The sequence below is a fragment of the Bos taurus genome, chromosome 12, assembly GCF_002263795.3.
Source record: "Bos taurus isolate L1 Dominette 01449 registration number 42190680 breed Hereford chromosome 12, ARS-UCD2.0, whole genome shotgun sequence".
NCBI classification, from domain to species: Eukaryota; Metazoa; Chordata; class Mammalia; order Artiodactyla; family Bovidae; genus Bos; species Bos taurus.
Window position 1 is genome coordinate 52,740,356 of NC_037339.1, and position 23,566 is coordinate 52,763,921.

The 23,566-nt window shown below is 38.2% G+C and overlaps 1 protein-coding gene and 1 non-coding gene across 12 annotated transcripts in view; one reads left to right on the forward strand and one right to left on the reverse strand.

Annotated features, from left to right (window-relative positions):
* The window catches only part of SCEL (sciellin), a 125,156-nt gene that overhangs the window by 56,923 nt on the left and 44,667 nt on the right, over nt 1-23,566 (forward strand). For 6 of the 11 annotated variants that reach the window (XM_010810880.4, XM_005213878.5, XM_010810876.4 and 3 more), the window contains 12 exons: nt 85-150; nt 2,357-2,416; nt 6,266-6,310; nt 8,010-8,069; nt 8,370-8,429; nt 10,365-10,424; nt 11,060-11,119; nt 11,494-11,553; nt 13,226-13,285; nt 18,617-18,676; nt 19,356-19,415; nt 21,024-21,083. In XM_010810880.4, coding sequence (XP_010809182.1) covers nt 85-150; nt 2,357-2,416; nt 6,266-6,310; nt 8,010-8,069; nt 8,370-8,429; nt 10,365-10,424; nt 11,060-11,119; nt 11,494-11,553; nt 13,226-13,285; nt 18,617-18,676; nt 19,356-19,415; nt 21,024-21,083 — 711 coding nt within the window. 11 annotated transcript variants of the gene reach the window in all.
* On the reverse strand, nt 10,798-10,870 carry TRNAR-CCU (transfer RNA arginine (anticodon CCU)). The gene has a single exon. It is a non-coding gene; the product is annotated as a tRNA-Arg (tRNA).

Below are 23,566 nucleotides of genomic sequence, written 5' to 3' on the forward strand. Positions count from 1 at the left end.
GAATGTAAATGTTTCATAAATTTAAATTTAACAGAGAAGTGTTTTCTTATCTAACAGACATTATCTTTAATTTGAAAAATATAGGCAGATATATCCAGCTAAACCAAGTGTACATACAGAAGCCAACAGATCTGCTGAAAGAAATATAAGGTACAATGATCTATCCTGATATCTCTATATCTATATCTATATAATTGTATAAATGATAAAGTATGCTTTATTAGAACACTGAAACATACATGAAATTAATAAAACAGACAAAATCAGTTTTCCATCTGACTTCAATAGTGGGTAATAAATATTTTTATATGTACTTAGATAATTTTATTCCTTTTATTGCTATTTCTAAATATTACATTAAGAACAACCAAAATTCCCTGAATGTGATAACAGAATAAGATCAAACCCCTTAAGACAGGAAAATCTCTCTTTATTCCTAACACTTGTCCCAGAGTCTATGACATAAGCTGATGTTGATGTGTAAGGGAATAGGTGGAAATACAGTCATCTGACTGAACGTCTACAAAACCTTTGCTTGGAATTGGCTGTATGATAAGGTCACTGAGCTTCTCCTGCACCATCAGTAAAAGGCTTACAAATTGTATTGATGCTTTTGAGTAAGATTTCCCCATGACAGTCCTGGTTTATGCCTATTGTCTTAAACATCCCATCTGGTTTAGTATTTGTTTTAGATGTATCTTTATTTATTTATTTGAAAAAATACTATTTTTGAAATTAGTTTTTGAACAATGTTATTTTATAAGTCAACCAATATGATAAACCAGTTTGTTTTTTATGGTAAAAAACACAGCATTAATTTACCATCTTGTTCATGTGGGATAAGTCGCTTCAGTTGTGTCTAACTCTTTGCAACCCCATGGACTGTAGCCTTCCAGGTTCCTCTGTCCATGGGCTTCTCCAGGTAAGAATACTGGAGTGGGTTGCCATTCCCTTCTCCAGGGGATCTTCCCGACCCAGGTTATCAAACCCATGTCTCTTATGCCTACCTCCATTGGCAGGCAAGTTCTTTACCACTAGAGCCACCTGGGAAGCCCATCTTAATTTACCATCTTAACCATTATAATAAATCTTTATTTTAAACAATTTTTTTTAACTGAAAACACTTTTAAAAGTGCAAAACTTTATGTATTTTTTTTTCTTTATTATCCCCCATGACTCTTAGACTTATGTCATGCAGATACCTTACCTTTTAGGAGAGTTAAAGGAGTTACCTACTGACTTAAGGTACAGTTGTATCTCAGCATTTTCTACAGTATGTCCTATGTGCCACAAGATATCAATGAATGTTCTGGGAAAGAGGCATTTAAAAGCCAACACATTTAGGAAACACAGGAGAATAGATTTCTCTATCATGAATTTCCAGAGCCTTCAGTGTGCATATATGTACATTCCAAATCTCTAAAAGTCAGTTATGTTTCCTCAGTTCACTTGACTACAAAATTCTTTCTTCATGGAATTCTTTTAACTTTCTATACAGTATTGTTTATGAAACACAGGTCTTAATTCAGGTAAACCTAAAATTATTCCTTTTCATGACCTAGAGATGTAAGTCCATTACATGTCAGGTGATTCCACGTACCCTACAGTTTTAAATGTACTTTCTTTCCCTTTGGAAGCCTAAGAAGACAGATACTTTCACTTCATATAAGGGGTTAATTGATCTTCTGAATATGTTGCTCAATGTTGCTTGAAAACTGCAAGTGTTAGTCGCTCAGTCGTGCCCGACTCTTTGAGCCCCTGTGAGTGGTAGCCTGCCACGCTCTTCTGTCCATGGGATTCTCCAGGCAAGAATGCTGGAGCAGGTTGCCATTCCCTTCTCCAGGGGATCTTCCCAACCCAGGGATCGAAGCCAGGTCTCCTGCATTGGCATGTGGATTCTTTACCATCTAAGCCACCAGGGAAGCCCAAGGATATATGCTCAGTGCCATTATAATGTTATGTATAATGTATGCTCAGTGACATTATAATGTTCTCTGGTTGATAGAAAAACTTCTAAACATACTCTGTGTTTACTTGTGCAGTTAATTGAATTTCCCCCCCATATCCTTTTTAAGTACATAACTTGCACATAGCCGATACACGTCTTTAGGAGAAACTGTAATTATTTCAGTGAGCACTAGGTGGCAGAGGCGATGCCCCGGTGGAGTGACTGGCGTGCACGTGTGCCCTTGTGTGAGTGCTGTGAGCTGATGTGATAGGCTATTGTTACTCAGTTAAAGTCAGTAATTTCTGATAACGTATGGACTTTTGCTTTCTTCACTGAACACAGTTACTTTAGTTCCTTTAAGCATAGCTCAGTTGTCATTGACATGAGTTTATTTTTCATTGTTTGAAGGAGTCAGGATCTGGAGAACATTGTCAAAGTGGCCACTTCGCTTCAGAAAACTAACAAGGGGTGAGCGCTCAAGAGGTTTTGAACTTGCATTTTTCTTCTCTCTCTGTTTCAAAAATGCTTAGCCAGTACCTTTAAATCTTCCAAATATGAACGAAAGCCTGATGCTGCTTATTATATATAATTTGAAGGAAGAAAGTCACTCTCTAGATTAGTGTTCCTGAGAAACGAGTAATACTGACACGGACGGACACTCTTCTTTCTCCGCTTTCCCTTCTGTGGAGTGACGCTCATGGTGCTGACCTTGCTCCAAACCCCCAGTCCTGTACGTATGTTCTGACCTGGGTCTGTGCTTGTCCATCTCCCCAGCACCCCCATATAGAATGCCCCAGGATATTTTCAACTTCCTCCCCAAACGTGGTATTTCCTGCCTTCTCTGTGTTCTTTCATTCAGGCAAGCCCACCTTTCTGGAATCATTTTTGATTCTTCCATCTTGACCCCTCTATGTAGTATCAGGCATGTGTGGATTAAATGTCTAAAGTGCCCTGCACACACCCATGGTCTCACCCAGTTCAAACCCTCATTGGTTCCGTCACAGGTTATCAGAGTAGCTATTCAGACTGACTGACACTCCTCCAGTCTCTTCTCCCACTAGACCATTACTACCATCACTGCTGGAGTTTTCGTTCCATGATTCTGCTTGAAAAATCACTCCTCGTGGCTCCCCATGGCCTAGTCAATTGCATATAACGTCATGTAACGCCTTTGTTAACCTGGTTCTGACCTAACATTCCTTAGCAATTTTGGACTTCACCAGTTCCATTTATCCTACATTCAATACCAAATTAAACCACTTCCTTTCTGAAGTTTCCAGAGCCTCTGCCTTTGTCTATACCATTCTATTCATGACGCCTTTTCCAGCCTCAAGGCTACCGTATCAATACATTCAAGTTCTACCCATTTTTCAAGATCCAGATCAGATACCAACGCCTCTGTGAGGTCTTTTCCAAGTGAGTGACCCAGTGAGATGTGACTTCTGCCTCCTTGAGCGATTAGAGTCCTAGTATTCAAGTTACATAACAGCTAATCATATTTAGTATTGTTTTGTGGTATTTATGTAAATGTCTCATCTTCTTTGTTATCTCTTTAATCTCCTAGAGCAGATATTTTGTCTTTCTCACCATCTGTCATCTGCAAAGTCTAACACAATGCTTTGTGCAAAGCAGAAGTGTTTATATAGTGGATAATGGTAAGACAATGCTGAGCAGTGAGAAAACCTTGGGTATAAACATTCCGTGGTTTAATCCCGTGCCTACAGAATTTTTTTCCTTGTTCAGTGGAAGTTAGCAGTGCTAAGAGGGTTGTTAGGATTGCCAGCTCAAAGACCTGAGAAGGAGTCACAGAAGTGATGGTGAGCTCTTCTCTGCAGCTCATGGACACAGTCTAAATTTGGACAGAGACAGTGGAAAGTATCCTAAAATTTTTATTTTCATTTCTTCCGTTGTCTAAGTGTCTAGATTTCTCATTTTTTAATTTATTTTTGTTTGAGGAATATTTTTATGGGGATTGAACAGTGTTTTGGACTGGATAATTTTTGACAGCTGTTTAAGGGAGAGATAGGTGAGTGATGCCGAAGGGCAATTACAGTTTGGCACCAGTCAAACAAAAACAAAAAGCTTCAGTTGGATTAGCTTTCCTGTCCCCTCTTCCTCACCAGGATACACAAATTCCACAGCCAGACACGTTATTCACAGGGAGAAGCTGCTACTTGGACTGGGACCGGGGGAAATGTCTGATGCTCTGGGCTATATGTAGGGACTCGATATAGCTTTTATGTTTATCTGAGTTGCTTTGTAATACTCCTTTGGGAAATGGACTATTACTCCTATCTGACTAAGAGCATTTAATTTATTGCAAATGCAGTGGTGAAACTTAATATCCAAGCTTTCATCAACTTGATGCCATTTTTAAAGCCCAGCTTCTTCATTCACAATGCAGTAAACATTTTACTTAATTTCCCACAGAGTGTCTTTTCATGATCTATGCTAATTTTCTTGTGGAACCCCAAATCCTGATAATCTCATCATTGTGACTCACCAGTCAGAAAGGTTTGGAGCGAAAATGTATAGAGCTTGCTCTTTCCCTAGAGGACATGGAACAGATTTGTAGCCTCAGAGTTGGAAGGTAGAATTTCAAATAAGAGATGACAATATAGTGTTGTGTTAGGGTCTGGGTAACATTTATCCCATGCAAGGATAGAACATTAATCCATTTTTTGTCAGGATTAGCAACTTTCACATTTCTATATTTATTCTCAGCCTTTGGCTCTACCAATGAATACGCAATATTACTTGAAAGGATTCATCTCTGTGATGGCCGTTGATTGAATAAGTTTTTCAGGTCCCTGAGAGGACCATGCCAGTAACTATTCTGGTGATCTGCTGTACCAGGCATCTCTAAGCACATTAGTGACTCAGTGACCTCTCGAGAGCTGAGCCAAAGTCTTGGTGCCTCTAAATTCAGTTTAAAAAATAAATATGGCAAGCATTTTAAAAATGAAAACATTAATATTGCCTGGGTACTGTTTACTATAATTGCCAAAATTAATTGAGAGTTTATGACATGCTAGGCATCACGCTGATCACTTTCTATTCATTAACTTATTGGTTCTTTTCTGAGGGGGGGACGATTAGTATTCTTACTTTGCAACTGAAAAAACTGAGAGAGCAAGAGGTTAGACAACTCACCCAGAGTCACCAAGTAATAAGCAGTAAAGCCTGGATTGGAATCCAAGTATCCCTGACTTGGGAACCTGAATGTCTAACTACCTACTTCCTTGGCCTCCTGGTCTACACCAGTGATGACTCAAGAAGAAAGAGGAACATTGAGAAAGTGTGGAAAATGTGTGGTTTTAGAGCAGGAAGAAGAGAGAACCAAGATTTATGAACTGGAAAACTGGATGAGGAAGGCAAGAGAAATGAGGGTAAAGCGGGTAGATAGAAGGGATGAGGGGAGGAGGTTCTGTGAGGAGCAAACAGGAAGGAAAATCCACTCCAGTCACCTTCTTGGGGGAGAGGGCTGAGCTAAGGAATATTCCAGAACCCAGGGGTTTGGCTTAAACAGGTAGCTCCTGAAAAAGCAGCCAATAGACTTCACAGTTCTCAAATACAAAAGCAGGAGAGCAAATCTAGCTGACCTGGAATGAGGGAGAGTAGAATTCCAGAAAGAGACCAGACTTACTGATAAACAAGTATTTTCCAAAATTTTCTCTGTGCAAGCACATTATGCAAAGATAGAATCTATAATAAGTCAACATACCTATATTTTTTGATGCACTTTGACCTTGTATTAAGCATCTACTGTGTGAAAAACTCCGGATTAAGCACTGAAGAGGATCCAATATAAAACTGTTCTAAAATTTAAGTGGTGTGGGAGTGTGTGTATGTGTCTGTGTTTCTCTCTATGTACACTCACACTTATATATGTAGAAGCAAGGAGACAACTGTGTGACTCTTACTGGGTTGGGCAAAAAGTTTGGTTAGTGAATAAGTTGTTCAATAAAATTCTTGGTGAATCTGAAAAACATGTCTTATTTTTACTTAAAATTAAGCGAACTTTTTGGCCAACCTAATACATTACAAAGTATAGCAAGGTAAGTACCATAAAGGAGATATAAAAACCCAAAACACTGCAAAGCTTCCAAAAATGTAGGACTCTCTATTCACTAAAAGGACTGGGAAAGATTTGTTGCAGAAAGGTCTGTCTGAGGAGAGCTTTGGAAGATAGACATGTTTTTCATGGATGATGAAGGTGGGATATTTGTTGAACTTCAGAAAACTCAGAAACAGTTGTTTTAAGCTGAATCTGTCCCTGACTTTTACTGAATGGAGATATTCTTTCTCTTCCCAAAGTGAAGAATTGGATAATCTCATCAAAATGAACAAAAGTTTGAATAGGTAAGATCTTTTTTTTTTTTTTTTTTGCTTTATTACTGAATTCCCTTTGGTGCTTTTCAGTAGTTTAGAGCATGAGGACCCATATACTGGGCTAGTCAAAAGTGTCCTACAAATCTTGGACAAAAAGCTTGCAGAAATCTTCATTTCATCATTGTTACAAATGGTTATTACAATTTAAAGGTACTAATATTAAACTGTCATTGATTTTCATACACCATTGTTTAGTAAAGCAGTTATAAAAATAAACACATTTATCTTCCTGAAATTCCATTATATTAGTATGTAAATAGTTTTGTTTGGTCACTGAATGCTTTTAGTTTAATCACTACAAAACCCACTAATTTTCTTAGTTAATATTACCTGCTTATTTTGAATCATTTGTAATTGCATAATTTACAGATCTTATTAATTGAAGCTTGAAGTGCAATTTTAGTTTTCTCTCTGTTACTTGGCCCACTAATGCACAAAATAAGTAGGTACCAGAGTGAAGGAGAAACAAAGCAAATATCAAATGAGTTCATAGATCTGATGATAAAGAGATGTGATTTTTCATGCCCTGTGTTGACAAAAATGATCTATTAATAAATGACTACCAAGGACTCACCTGGAAGGAAAGTTATGACCAACCTAGACAGCATATTAAAAAACAGAGACATTACTTTGACAACAAAGGCCCGTCTAGTCAAGGCTATGGTTTTTCCAGTGGTCATGTATGGATATGAGAATTGGACTATAAAGAAAGCTGACCACTGCAGAATTGATGCTTTTGAACTGTGGTGTTGGAGAAGACTCTTGAGAGTCCCTTGGACTGCAAGGAGATCCAACCAGTCCATCCTAAAGGAGATCAGTCCTGGGTGTTCATTGGAAGGACTGATGTTGAAGCTGAAACTCCAATACGTTGGCCACCTGATGCGAAAAGCTGACTCATTTGAAAAGACCCTGATGCTGGGAAAGATTGAGGGCAGGAGGAGAAGGGGACAACAGATGATGAGATGATTGGATGGCGTCACCAACTCAATGGACATGGGTTTGGGTGGACTCCAGGAATTGGTGATGGACAGGGAGGCCTGGCGTGCTGTGGTTCATGGGGTTGCAAAGAGTCGGACACGACTGAGTGACTGAACTGAACTGAACCAATGACTCACTACGATTTGCTGCTTTTCAGTTTGTTTTTTTTTTTTTAATTTACAGAGAGAGGAGGTATTAGATCAGGAATCAGACTCCGCAGTCTGATGAGGCCAGGCGGGTAGAGATGCATGAAGGGAGCTGGCTCTGAAACATGGAGGGAGTGCCTGTCTCAGATGCCTGAATGTTTCTCAGCTCCAATTGCAATGTGCGAATTTGAGCCCAGAGTTGCAGGACACTTTCAGGAGATTCTGAAACTCCAGGCGTCCACATGTCATGATCAGCTTTGTAAATATTGGCTCATACTATAACATTTCTTGAATGCAAACAATGGACTTATTACAGCTTGCAGCTCCCCAGTTTGTATCTTCTTTTCTTTTCTCCAAGGTCCACTGCAGTTTAATATTTGAGTCTAGGAAAAAAATCTGTTTGGAATAAAGTGATTTCAAGAATTGTGGCTCATCTTTCCCAAACAACTTCTATTTCCTATCTCAGATATAAACTGATCTTTGCTTATATGAGTTAAGTATCCATCATTAATAGTGACAAGGTTTTTTACTCAATTCTTTTAAAGAAATCAAGGTCTCGATGGTCTCTTCAGAGCAAATCTTAAGTCAGAATTAATGGAGAAAAGGTAAGTGCATCTGTCTCTAACCTGAAAATATTATCTTCCAGATTGCTTGTTTTATTCTTTCAGACATTAGCTGGAAGGGAGTTATCTCCTCTGGCATAAAAATGTGCTAACAGATGGGGCGGTGCACTCAGTATTGTACATGTAGTTCAGACATAATTGCCCAGAAGGATTTCTGCTGCTCTATTCAGTAAGAGTAAATGAGCAATTCATGAAAATTTTTTACTGTATCTGACCTTTCAAGATAACATAATTTTTTTTTCAATATGCAGTCTCTTATTTTAATTTCTTTGTGTTTTTTAGAGCCAAAAGCCTTGAAAATCTCATCTTTGTGAATACCCGGACAGATAAAGATGGCAAAGGGTAAGATCTGATTGAGACTCTTACAGCCTTTTTTGATTGATTTGTAAACTGTGTGCCATTTCCTGGGGGAGACCTTCTGCTCAAGACAAGAGTCAGACAGGCTGGTGGAACAGACCCTTGATCAGGGTCAGGAGATGGGGGGGCGGGTATCTTGGTGCTACCTCTGTCACTAGGATCAATCAGGGTGACCCTGGACAAGTGGCCTCTGTTTCCTCAATCCATAAAATGAAGGGTATGATCTAAATAGATGGTCTCCAAGTTCCCTCTTACATCTAAAAGTGAAAGAAATCAAACAGATCACTAGACGTAGTGGACAATAGGCTGGTTTATGGACTAAATATATTCACTATAAGACATTTTGATGCCAATTGTATAGCCCCTCACCCCTGAAGTCTTTACCAGGGACTAAAGCATTTTTCAATTGGAATGTTGATCAACTCACTTCATTTGTCTATCACTCAGATGCACTTGTAAACATCTCAAGGTCAAAAGCCATGCTTTTATTGACTTTGTATCATAAAAAGTGTTAATTAATGGTCAGTAACTGAACATTTAAAGAAGTGGACTTACAGTTCTAGACTGACACTGATATACTAGAAAATGAATTACTACTGATATTATTTTTCATGTTGAAAAATATCAAACTTTTGACAGTTTCATTAAAGAAAATCCCAGAACAATCAAGAACTGCATAAGGCTAAAGACGTATGGGGTCTCCACTGCTTTTTCTCCAGATTGGCTATTTTTACCTTGTATTCGGTTAATCATTAGATTTGCCTTCCTAACATGATGATTTCTATTGTCCTGGTTATCTTTAAAAACCATTAATCTCTGCCAATCTGTGCACAGGCAGATATTCCAGCTTTCCTGGTCAAGCTTGGAAGTATGCCTTCTTAACCCTCTCTAATGTAGAGCATTTAACAAAATCTATATAGTAAAAATTGTTGACAATCACCACCTCCATTCAGACATTGAATACTTATTAACAACGTATTAGTATAGTATGAATCAGCAAGCATTATTATGGGTGATTTTTTTTTTAATAGAGAACAGATGAAGTGAGAAAACAGTCAATTCTCTATAAGTGGTTATATGAGTTTTCCATTAAAGTGGTGTAAATTAGGAAAAGGGAGATGAGTATCACAAGTCAATCATTGTATGGGCTAGGGAAGAAGTAAAAAGGGAATGATTTGTGATCTGGGATAGCTTGATAGTGACTGGGCTTTGATGCAGAAAAGACAGCTCTCAATGGTGTAGTAGGCGGCAGGCATAGTTCTTTTTCCTTCTTCCCTCCTTCTTCTTTATACAGAAAGAAAACCTCAGATGTCAACAGTCTTATCACAGTGAAAGACAGAGACAGATGAAAATAACATTGAACAATCGGGGGATTTAGAAAGATTAGCTTTCATTTTCCCTGTTTTAAGCTATCAGCCTGTGAAAGTTTTATTGGTTGTGACCAACTCATATAAAGCACTGGAGTCATCATAGAGTTATTTCTACTTTTCCAAGGTTTCTTTTTATTAAAGATAACTTTTCTAAATCTTCAAAGTGTTTAGATTCAAAATGCTGATCCTCTGATTTCTACCCTTAATATGAATGATTTTCATGTTTAAGGCAGACAATAGCTCAACACGTGTATTAAAGTTAGCTTCCCACCAACCCACCCTCGAAGGATAAAGAAAGCAAAAGTTGAAATGTGGAAAGAACTTTTAAATTGAGTTAATCACGACTGAGTCATGGTTGGGCCCTCACTATAGGATAGTTAGCATATCAGCATTTGGCATGAGAAGAGCTGCTTGAATTAAATATTTCTAAAGACTTCTGATGTTTTAGGTGCTGATAACATCTTACTCCTATTGTGAGAAATCTGCTGTTGAATTTTTCTCTTTCTCTCTTCACTGCTCTGCTCTCTCCACCCCCTCCAATGTTGTAAAGAAACCAAGGCCTTGGAAGTCTTATTAAAGTTAATCAAAGGGCTGACAAAATCAAGAAAGGGTAAGTAAAGCTTCTAACATGATGGGGCTCCCTTTTTTCATGCTAGCTTTTTACACCTCATTAGAAATGGAGTGTTATGGTTTCCTCTGTCACAGATGAGCCATTGTACTTTGGGGTCTGTCAGAGAGAGGAAGTAAGGAATATGATGAATCCTGTTTCTATAAGACCACATGCTTGCGTTGCCCTAATGTGCAAGAAAGCCTGTTATTCTATATTTTCTTAAATAACTTAAAAATGAGACAAATTTTCTATTTAAATTGAGAAATATAAAGGACAAAAAAGCAAAGTGAGAAGTGTGTTGGTAAAGTTTTTTTTTTTTTTTTTTTAATTTTTTTGGTTGTCTTGGGTCTTAGCTGCGGCATGAGAGATCTAGTTCCCTGACCAGAGATTGAACCTGGGCCCCCTGCATTAGGAGTGTAGAATCTTAACCACTGGACCACCAGGGAAGTCCTGGTGAAGCTTTTTAAACTGTGGAAATTAATAAAGATAAGCTAAGGAAAAATTACATCACAATTTCTCCAGTCAGTTGGCCCTGGAAACATCTGACACCCTTTCAGGAATGTTCTTGTTTATATGGTTTTCAGAGAAAACTGAATGCAACCTAACTGATACAGGTTTTCATATTTTTCCCAAAGAAGCCAAGATCTCAAAGAGGTTATTAAAGCAAATGCCACGACAGATCAGACAAGCAGAGGGTGAGATCAGCTTTTATGTTTCCGAATCTTGGTTATTTTCCCCTGGGTTAGCTGTGTGATTTTCTCAGCCCATTGAAGGGGGACATATCTTTGAGTCTGGCTCCTCTCCTCTGTGTCTGAACCCTATTGCCCCGAGCTTTACCCTGGAGAGTCTATAGAATGTTCTATCTTAATTTAAATTCACGTAGCCCAATAGAATCCTAGAGATTAAGTTAACTTTTTATTGATAGATATGTTTTATAACAAAAATTAATTTAATACTAGTATAATAATTTTCTCTGAAAGCTTGAATTAATCATAAATAATGTGGAATGTGTATATTAAAAAATACTATGGGAATACTTTGAAACTGATCTAATTTTCTTTTTTTTAAGAAGTAAAGACCTTGATAGCATTATCAAAGTGAATCCCAAAGAAAGTGCAAACACCACTGGGTAAGACATACTAGTGTCTTTAAATCTGATTTCTGTAAGTGACAATAAAATAAAATGAGTTGACATTTTAATTTCAGAAACATGTTTTACTAGCATGGAATTGGATAATAATGAGGGGCTACATGACCTTTCACTGTCTGACTCTTTGCAACCCCATAGACTGTAGCCTGCCAGGCTGCTCTGTCCATGGGATTCTCCAGGGAAGAATACTGGAGTGGGTTGCCATTTCCTTCTCCAGGGGATCTTCCCAACTCAGAGAGTGAACCTGGGTCTCCTGCATTGCAGGAACATTCTTTACCATCTGAGCCACAGGGAAGGACAAAGATAAAATGATTTGGCACTTTAATTTCATAAACATGTTTTACTAGTATGGAATTGGATAAGAATGATGGGTCACATGACCTTTCCTCCTTGCTCCCCATAAGATTGCTTATTTTTGAAGAATTGTGCCAATGTTTGATAGGAAGTTGCCTTTTCTCCCAGATTTTGGTTTGGCTTTAGAGGTGAGTTATTGAATTGAATTCCTTTGTGTCTAAAGAAAGTGCAATCTTGACATTTTAAAAGTGAGTTTTTAAAATGGCAAAGGTAACCAAGAGTGAGGCTAGACTAAAATTCATGACAGCAACTTCTCTACGGATGGTGTCTCAGAAGGCGATCTAAGGGAGGCGCTGGGCGGTACACACTGCGAGTAAGAGCCTCTCATCCTGGCCTTGCTCAGAGCTGGGCCCACAGGCAGCAGGGCCCAGTCACAGTACTTCAGCCAGCTCCTCCTGCCACCTTTGGATTCGGGCTGTGCCCTTTCTGATATTTCTCAGTGCCTTTTAATGGAGGAAACATGCATCTCCCCAAGAAGTGAGTCGTTTATTTTCCTACCATGTTAAGGCCTTTTTCTTGCTCTTATAATTTACCATAATCTAATTATGGGCTTCCCTGTTGGCTCAGATGGTAAAGAATATGCCTGCAATGCAGGAGACTTGGGTTCAATCCTTGGGTTTGGAAGATCCCCTGGAAAAGGGAATGGCTACCCACTCCAGCATTCTTGCCTGGAGAATCCCATGGACAGAAGAGTCTATTGGGCTGCAGTCCATTGGGTTACAAAGAGTTGGACATGACTGAGCAACTAACACACACACACAATTTAATTATATTCTAAAAGGCTTGATTTGGGGGAGTGGTTGCATTTATATGAAGATATCTATTTTTATTATTTTAATACTGTAAAACTATTATTTATATTATTACTGTCATCTAAAAATAAAACAGGCAATTATATCTGATTTATTAGATGGAAATTTACATTATATCTGGATCCAGTATAGAACTTTATCTATTAATAACTTATGTTACTTCAGTGCCATCCATCTGGGATATTCAAACAAGATATATCTGAGGGCAAAGTTGATTTTGTTAAATAGTAAGTCTTTTAATGTATACATACACATTTTGAGAATAAAACAGAAACATGCTAAGTTTCTTGTTGATAAATTAAGAAACTTAAATGGTTTTTAGCTCAGGATGTGAGAGAAGAGTTTTAATTTGCATTTAGAGCTTTAAAAATTACATTGATAGAGAATGTGTATATTTTATCACTTCTTAATTTTTCCAATCATTGTTCACTTGATTAGTGTTTTATTTTAATGACATTCATTAAAACTCATTTCCTTACTCAAAGGAAGCAAGACCTCAATGGGCTTATTAAAGTAAACCCTGAAACACATAAAAATATTAAGAGGTAAGTAATTTAAAGCTTTTCATTTCTCCTTTGACATTTATAAACTTACTAGATTTCTGAGTATTTGCATTCAGGAGAGCAAATTGGAATTCAAACCAAACTGAACTATTTTTTCCCAAATACATCATATTAAGCAATTCTGTATGACTGATACACAGAAGTGACCTCTTGCATTTTATTCTCAGGTGACATCTGCTATAAGGTAGATTTTGAGAAATTTAATGGGAACTTGACCACCTTATCTAGTATTTATTGCTTTGTATGTATGTGTGTGTGAGGATGTATGTGTATGTACAGTGTAAATAGTAATGTCATATGTACACACTCTATATTTAGAATGGATAACCAACAAGGGCCTACTGTATACCACAGGGAACTCTGCTCCATGTTATGTGGCAGCCTGGGTGGGAGAGAAGGTTGAGGAAGAAGGGATACATGTATATATATGTTGACTCCTTTTGCTGTCTACCTGAAACTATCACAACATTGTTAATTGGCTATATTCCAATATAAAATAAATCAAAAGTTTTAAAAAATATACTTTAAGTTAATTTTATTTATTAAAGATATAAAAAACTGTGTTATATGTAAATGTATGTGTGCATATATAAGTGTGTTGATATGTGTATGAGTGTGTATTAATCAGGATTCTCCAGAGAAACAAAACAGTAGAATATACAGTAGAAATACAGTAGGGTATACAGGTAGAAAGGGAGATTTATTATAAGGAATTAGCACATACCCTTATGGATGCTGAGAGTTCCCAAGATCTATTGTTGGCAAGCTAGAGACCCAACCAGTTGTGTAGTTCCAGTTCCAGTTTGAAGGCCTTAGACCAGGAGAGCCCACGTTTAAGCTTCAGTTCAAGGGCAAGAGAAGAGCAATGTTTCAGGTCAAGCACTCAGGCAGGCAAAGTCTCCTCTTACCTCAGCCTTTTTGTTCTATTCAGTCTTTCAACTGAATAGCCATGGCCCACCCATGTTGGGGATGGCCATCTGCTTTACTCAGTCTACAGATTCAGATGTTAAGCTCATCCCCAAACTCCCCCACAGCATACCTGGAATAATATTTGACCAAACATCTGGGCACCCTGTGGCCTGGTCAAGCTGACATGTGAAATTAACCATCACAGTGTGGATATGAAAGTGAAAGTGTTAGTTGCTCAGCCATGTGACTCTCTGCAATCCCATGGACTGTAGCCCACCAGATTACTCTGTCCTTGGTCTAAACCACCAGGAAAGCCCATCGCAATGTGTATATTTATATATATAAATAAATGTATATGTGTGTATGTAAGTAGTATGTGTGTATAAGTGTACGTGTATGAATGCATAGTGAATATAAATAAGTGTATTCTGTGGGTGTGTAAGTAGTGTGTGTGAATGTGTTTATGTACAGATCATGTATGCATGTATACTATATTTGTATGCAGTGTGTATATATGTATGTTGTGTAATGTATGTTTAAAGATGAAGAGGTTAACAAAGTGTACTTTGTAAAAGACTTGCCCTACCCGTGAATTGCCAAGGAAATCTGGAAAGCTTATGTCCTCTTGCTTTTTTTTATTTTTTAAAAGACAGATGGAACATATCTGAAACTGAGCTTGTTGTCATGTTGCTGAGAAGCATACCAAGTAATTCCATGTGGTTTCTTTTGAACCTCTTTCCATTCGTTCACTCAGTACATGATATTAGGAGTTGATTCTAAACTGTGGCACTAAAGCCTGCAGGCCCCGGCTGGCTGAAGCTGGTGTGCATCGTCAGGCCATCCTGTTCTCAGCAGTGCTGGTGTGGTTGCAGACCCAGTGACCTGTTGTGTTACAGACGTGCAGTTTTTTGCAGCCAATAAACTAAGAAGAAAGCGCTGATTTCCCTGGTTACCTAGGTGTTTCAGGGAGGGAGCTTGAGGCAGTGAAAGGGAGCAGGGAGTCTAAAGGATCAGGGTTCAAATTCTGGCCTTGTTACTTCCCCCATGCGTCAATTTAGAGATCATAATGCTATCATACTTGGCACATTGGAGATACAAATAATTAACAGCAATAATAAAGATTCACATGAATTATGTTTTCTTAATGATTTAGATGGGGCTTCCTTGGTGGCTCAGCGGTAAAAAATCTGCCTGCCAGTGCAGGAGATGTAGGTTTGATCTCTGGGTCGGAAATATCCACCAGAGAAGGAAATGGCAATCCACTCCAGGTTTCTTGCCTGGAGAATTCCAGGGACAGAGGACCCTGATAGACTACAGTCCACAGGGTAGCAAAGAGTTGGACATGACTTAGCGACTAAACAACAACAATGATTTAGATACTTTCAAATACTTAATTTACTTTGACTCTACAAGAGAAATTCATGGTTTATCTTTCTAATTTTTATTAAAGAGAGTATTTCAAATCATTACCTACTGTTTTTCATAGGTTGAGGGGTGTGTGTGTGTATGTGTTTGCCTACGTGTACACATGCACACACACAAATATGTATGCATTCACATGTGTATACTTGTGTGTGCATACGTGTGTGCCTACATGTGTGAATGCATATGAGTGTATGCATGTATGTGCAGACATGTGTGTGATTGTATACATCTGTCCAAATGCTTGTGCGTGCCTGAATATATGTGTGAGTATATCCGTGTGCTTTTGTATGTATATGAGTACCTATGTGCACGATTGTGTATGTGTGTGCACTTGTGTGTATGTGTGTAAGAGTGTTGCAGTCTTTGTGTCTATTCATGTATTTGTATGTGTATGCTTCCTGGGAGCCTTAAGGGCAGTAGTCTTCTTTTTTCGTTTCATCAAGCATCATTAAACTCTGTGGATCTCTTAAAAATAAAACAAGATTGTCTCCCTCCCTTATTAAAAAACTTTCAAAGTTCTCTTAATTCAGGTAGAATTAAGTTCTAAACTTGAGCGATGGCCTTTCACATGTTCAGTAAAGTCCAGCCAAACTTAGCTCTTTTCTATCCAGCCTTACTCCTGCCTTAACACTTCTGTGATTGCTATTCCCACTTTGGGTAGCTCTATTCCCAAATTGTTAGCTTCTCAAAGAGACTGTTTCTAACCATTGAATATAATTACATCACCACGCCCTTCTCCAAACCTAGCATCACAGGCACCAGGCACTGATTTTTTAATACCATATGTTATTATCTAGAATTGTAGCATTCATTTGTATGTTTGATTGCATATAGCCTGCCTCTTGCCAAGTTAGAATGGAAGCTTCTTTTTTAAATTTACTGATTTTAATTTATTATTTTTGACTGCATGGGGTCTTCGTTGCTGCACGCGAGCTTTCTCTAGTTTCAGTGAGTGGGGACTGCCCTCCAGCTGCAGTGCATGGGTTTCTGTTTGTGGTGGCTTCTCTTGTGTGGAGCATGGGCTGTAGGGCATGTGGGCTTTAGTACTTGTGGCTTGTGGGCTCTAGAGCGCCAAACTCTAGTAATTGTGCCCTTAGTTGCCTGCAGCATGTAGGATCTTCCTAGACCAAGGATGGAAATAGTGTTCCCTGCATTGGCAGGCAGATTCTTAACCACTGGACCACCGGGAAGTCCTGGAATGGATGTTTCTTTAGGGTTAAGCCTGTCTGTATTGGTCACAGCTATCCCAGCACTTGGGGCCATGGTAGGCTTTCTGTAACTGTTTGTGGATTGAAAGACTGCATAAGTATTGAAGAGATATACACTATGAGGCACTGCTTCCCACCGTGGAGCTCAAAATATTATTTTCCATTACTACTTTAACTAGCACATTCTTCTTTATTGAGTTTATGAACCTTAAAATTTAGACAACCCTCTGGGTGCTTTATTCAAAATAAAGAGATCAAGGTCTCCAACAGAACCAACACATATTACAAGAGAGGAGTTGCAGTACTCAAAGTACTAGAAACAGAATTCTGGGAATATTTTTTTCTCAGTCACTGGCATTCGAATTCCACGTATTTTGTTTAGGCAACAAAGGGTTAAAAAAAATCAACATAGGATATTCTGGGGTAGAATAGTTGTTTTTTTCGGGGTTAACAATTTCATTATTTGCATGAAAAAGGTTCAAACTTTTTATTGCCGCTTTTAGCATGGATGTGCACATTCTCATACATCTGGAAATAAGTAAGAACTTGAGTCAGTATCTAGCTAGCTGCTTCCAGATATCTGTATCTTTTGATGTTGCATTGACACCACCTTGGAGACTTTATGATCTGATCTTAGCAGGGCCACGGGGCCTGGGGATACAGGGTGTAAATGTCCCTTCTGTGGATGTTCTTTACCCATATGTTATCCTCCGTAGATCAGAGGCACGTTGGCTAGCACTGGGAATGTGGAAAACACATGTAGAAGCAATAGGAAAAAGAAAAATTCCATTAAGATCAGAAGCACAGATCCTAAAGGGTAACTGTAAAATATTGAGTCATTCTCAGTGACTACATGGTGTTTTACATTACAATTTTACATTATAACTTACATTTCAAAAGTTGATAGATTTTAATCTTATTGTTTATTGCCAACACAACCAGTCAAAATTTGTAGTTTTAATACACAGTAGGTACCAGCAGGAGATAACAGATTGTATATTATGGACTTTAACAAATTGCTTCTTGTTATTGTTGTTCAGTCGCTGAGTCATGCATGTCTGACTCTTTGCGACCCCATGGACTGCAGTACACCAGGCTTCCCTGTCCTTCATCATATCCCGGAGCTTGCTCAAACTTATGTCCATTGAGCTGGTGATACCATCCAACCATCTCATCTTCTGTCACCTCCTTCTTCTTCTGCCTTCAATCTTTCCCAGCATCAGGGTCTTTTCCAATGAGTTGTCTCTTCATATCAGGTGGCCAAAGTATTGGAGCTTCGGCTTCAGCAGCAGTCCTTCAAATGAATATTCAGGGTATACTTATCTAAATCCAGTGTTTAAATAGAAAATCTGCTAACGGCTGACAATTTTACAAAATAAGTGTTCTCCAAAGTTCAAAATTCGCACAGCATGTTGGAAGCTGATGGGTAGAGTTGTGCCTTGTGGAATGTTTCAGGACTGTGTACACAGACTATTACAGAGTATGTTTAGTGCACCTGGAAAAGGTAAGGGCATAGCATTCAGTGAATCAAAGTAGAGGCCTATCTCAGTATTTGCTAGTGCCTGATGGCTCCAAGATTAAAGTATTGTCTCTCTGAGTCTCAATGAGTTTCAGAGATGTATAAATCCCTACATACTTCTGTGTGCTTTTAACAATCTTCAGCTCTTTGGCATGATCTCAGTGTTTATACTATTTCTGAGTTTTAATGAATAGTTTTATTAACTTGGTTGTAATCTGTTATCAACTTTACCACTTTTTCTATGTTTTAAAGGGGCCAGAGTCTTGACAATCTCATCCAAGTGACCCCTGAAGTTAACAGAAGTAACCCAAGGTGAGGATTACACCTTATCTTTCTTCCTTCCCATCAATTTGTGCATCAAGTTCTGAATCAGTCTGTGGCTCTCATTAGAGAAGCTGTGTTGAAAAGTGGTTTGGAGTCAAAACATCTGAATTCCACTACTTATCAGCTGGATATCTTTGAGCAAGTCCCTTGAATACCAAGCTGAGACTTCTTTAGTTATAAAATTAAGATCATAATGTCTGTTCCACTTTGTTGTTTGATTATTATAAAGATCCTGTGAAATAATGGATATAGAATCCCTTTAAAGAAAAAAGTGTTTAAATCCAAAAGTGTTTAAATTTCCATTTAAATACCTTTAAATGGAAATTATTAACAAAACACAGTTTAATTATAGCTATTGCATCAGGTAGAATACTAAATGGGGCTGACAAGGTGGGATTTTTGGGGGCAAATAATTCCAGAGATGATCTTTTAAACTCAATCTTGCCCTAATTTTATGGTTTTATTTTGAGGGTATATAGGAAACTGATACCAATGAAAGTCAAAAAAGTTTTACTGTTTTAAGTGAAACATATAGACTGGTATTGATTTATCTCAAAACTTAATTGTAAAATTCATCTTGAGCACATATATCCTATAAAGTAATTAGTTTGACTTAATTAGTTGACATAATTTCATTTTTACTTATTACGTTTCTTTTTGTTTAAAGTTCCAAAGACCTGGATAACCTCATCAAAGTGAACCCAAGAACTGGGGAAAGTGTGCAAGGGTAAGCTTTAGTACATTCCTCTTTTTTGTTTCATGTTAACCAATGCTTAAAAACATACTTAAATCATCATTTCAGCAGACTGACACTGCTATAGTATCAATGGTAGTTCAAGAAAAAGCGTGTAAGCTGCACTACCTCATATGTAAGCTGTTAAAGACTTTGGTCAGCCAATTTCTAATACAATGTAGGTATTTTGATTCAGTAGGTGCAGTGTTTTCCCGGGATGGACAAGACACGTTTTTTCACAATTATATATCATTTATCTGAAATGTCCAGAATGGCAAATCCATTGGCAACCAAGAAAATAAAGTGTTTGGTTGTCAAGGGCTGAGGGAAATGATGGTTTTCTGGGTAGTCTTTTATGTGCAATCATTTTACTTAGCTATTTTTTTAAAGCTTTTTGTTTTGTTTTGGGGTATAGCTGGTTAACAATGCTGTGATAGTTTCAGGTGGACAGCAAAGGGACTCACCCATTCATATAGATGTATCCATTCTCCCTCTAACTCCCATCCCAGCTATCACATAACATAGAGCAGAGTTTCCTGTTCCAAACAGTAGTGGTCAGGACACTTTTATTGGTTAGTTTGTTTAATTTTCTTAAGCAGAGGGATGGCACAAGAGAGAGGAAAGAGCATCAGACCAGAGCCCAGAGATGTGGGTCTGGGCATGACTCTGCCCTCACTAACAGTGAGAAATGGCCCTGATCACGCTCCTGTTTGGACTTCGGTTTTCTCATGCTCACAGTGAGGAAATCGGGCCAGATGCTCCCTCGTCACTTCCAATGTCAATTCAGTTAATAATTTCCAATAAGACGGTTGGTGTTATGACAAGTGTGCACACTCTGGAGTTAATTACATAGCTTTCCATTCCAGCCTTGCCACTGCAGGCCACGTGGGGAAAGCTTCATCTTTGTGGGTCTCAGTTTTTGTGAAATGGAGATGATGATACTTCCTATTGTTGACCTGAAAAAAATAGATTGTCAGATATTTCTCCAGCTAAGACGGATTTGCTCAGATCATCAGAGAATTGTAGTCTGGGGTCTGCAACCATGGGGAGCCACATGCTAGTCCCTGCAGGGGAAGGAAGAACACTTTTATAGAGGGGAGGGGGGAAAGGAGATTGGGAGGACCAAAGTAAACAGAGAGTTCACAGCTTTTCAATTGGCTGAGTCCTCGCCAGGAAAGAAGAACAGTCTTTCCTCTTCCTGCTGGCTTTTGCTATTGGCACAGGGCAGGAGAGAGCCCCCATTCTGGTCTCCCAACTCTATTTCATTGAGGTTTCTGTTTATTAATATTTTTATACTATTTCATAGGGTTGATATGAGTATTGAATCATATAAATCACTTAGCACAGTGCCTGGCACATCATGAATTTTCTGAAACCACTAATTATTGTTCATTATTTCTATGTGGTTATAGTTAGGTCCAAATATATATTTTCAGAGTCAACAATGAAAACCCTCCAATCTCTTGAGATGATCTCTATTTTAATAAATATTTTCTAGTAAAATATTTTTGTAACAAAAAATGCTCTTCCATTTTAGTAAATATTTTCAACCACTTGATGTAACCTGTCATATGATCTCATCCCTTTTTCCATGTCTTAAAGGGACCAAAGTCTTGACAACGTCATCAGAGTGACTCCAGAAACAAACAAAACTAACCAAGGGTGAGGTTTATGAAGCTCTTCTATTTCTCCGTTTCATTCTGTTCAACTTAGAAAATATGATAAAACTGATTGTTCCATCAAAGAAACTGCCAATAAGGGGACCCAAAACAACAGCTCTGTATCAGAAAACTAGTGTTCAATTCCCTTATTCAGGGCTCCCTGGCTGTGAATATTTGTGGAGGAATTCCTTAAACTATGAGAATAATCTCTTATCCATGTGGGATTTGTTTTCCATGCTTGGGATTTCCTCAAAATAAATCGAGATTCCTCCTGGGATGAAGTATCTTCTCCAATTTCCTAGAAATAAGCAGCCTAAGAGAAGGTCTTCATGTGAAGAAAATCTCTTTCATTCATCCTCCATCTGTCATCATTTTTTCCCTCTCCTCTTCCATTTACACTCCAATAATTCCTAAAGTTGGGAGGTCATTTAAAAAAATTATAGTTAGTTCATTGAAATAGTAAAGAATACAAAAAATAATATTCTTTAAGGTACACTGTATTGAGTAAATAAAGAGATATAGCCAAACCATGAACCTATAAACACATATTGTTATGCTAGTTTGAATGTGAGTTAAATATAAAAGGTACCAAAGCATACCTTCTTCTCTCTCACAGAGTTTTCTATCTTACTTTGCTTCTAGGAATTCTATTTTTACAGTAGATAGCTATCATATAAAGTTTATTAGACTAGATCAGGAGTCAGACTTTTGCTTAAAGGGCTAGGGAATAAAATTTCAGTTATAGGGGCCCAAAACAGTCTTTATTTAAACTATCGATCATTAATAACACATTGTAAAGGAATGGGAATGGCTGTGTTCCAATAAGACTTTACTTGTAAAACCAGACTTCAGGCTGGATTTAGCTTGAGGACCATAGACTGCTGATTCCTAGGCAGTATTTCATGCGGGTAGGTGAAGAGGATCAACCCTGCATGAACTTGGAACAGCTTCCAAAACACAGCCTCCATTGCATGTATTGCTTCATTCACTTTATGGTTAGACTGAAGAATTTATCATTCTTTCGTTTGAATATTGAGTTCTAAATTGTCCTTGTATTTTGTTCACTAAATAAAAGTATAATGTATTGTCACTGTCTAAAGGTCAGATACCAAATCCAGAGACCACGTAATACTTTATGTTACAGATTAAGATTCTATAAAAGACAGTTATCCCTTGTCTCTCGTCCAAGATGACTTAGTTTGTAAAGTGAAGAAAGCCTTAATCATATGACCTTCCCCATGCAATTTGTGTGAGCCTTGTTTCGGCACCCACCCTCTGCCATGTCTTGCATTACATCATGTGTTCATCTCTTCCAGTTGGTAGTAAAATATTTTAGTTTAGAGAATATCTGTTAGCTGTATAGCCTTGAACAAATTATTTCACCTCCTAGAATTCTCAGCTTCTTTATCTGTAAAGTGGGGATTGTAAGAATTACCTTCTTTGAGAATTATCAGAAAAATTAGCTTATGAAGCATTTATTCCCCAAGTACTTATTAGACATTACCTATTGGTATTATTATTACTGTTACAGTTTTTCTTCATTGCTGAGTCCCCATTGCACCACTCAATGCTTAGTTCAAACAAGATACCTAAGAAGTAATCTATTCGGTTGAATCTTATGAAATTGCTGACATTCAACAATTTTTGACCCACAAGATGACAATTTCAAATAATTCAATATAACAGAATGCAATAATTTACATGGAAGGATATGAACACGATAAAATTCATTTATAGATTAATCCTAAAAATTAGTTAGGTGATAGAAGCCTTTCTAGTCTCTTTTCTTTTCAGGATATACAATAAACTGTCCAATAATAATGTGTATCAAGTTATATATCTTGTTTAGGCCTTTTGGTGTTAGAGTTGATATGAAAGCCCAGTGCAATAACAGAAATGTCTTTTTAGAGATTGTTGTTGTTTAGTCACTAGGTCGTGTCTGACTCTTTTGCAACCCCATGAACTGTATGTAGCCTGCCAGGGTCCTCTGTCCATGGGATTCTCCCGGAAAGAATCTATAGTGAGTTGCCATTTCCTTCTCCAGGGCATCTTCTCAACCCAGGGATCAAACCTGTCTCCTGCATTGGCAGGCGGGTTCTTTACCACTGAGCCACAAGGGAAGCCCCCTTTTAGAGCTATTATTGCCTCAGTTAAGTTCAGTTCAGTTGCTCAGTCTTGTCTGACTCTTTGCAACCCCATGAACCACAGCACGCCAGGCCTCCCTCTCCATCACCAACTCCCGGAGTCCGCCCAAACCCATGCCCATTGAGTCGGTGATGCCATCCAACCATCTCATCCTCTGTCATCCCCTTCTCCTCCTGCCCTCAATCATTCCCAGCATCAGGGTCTTTTCCAGTGAGTCAACTCTTCACATGAGGTGGCCAAAGTATTGGAGTTTCAGCTTCAGCATCAGTCCCTTCAATGAATACCTAGGATTGATCCCCTTTAGGATGGACTGGTTGGATCTCCTTGCAGTCCAAGGGA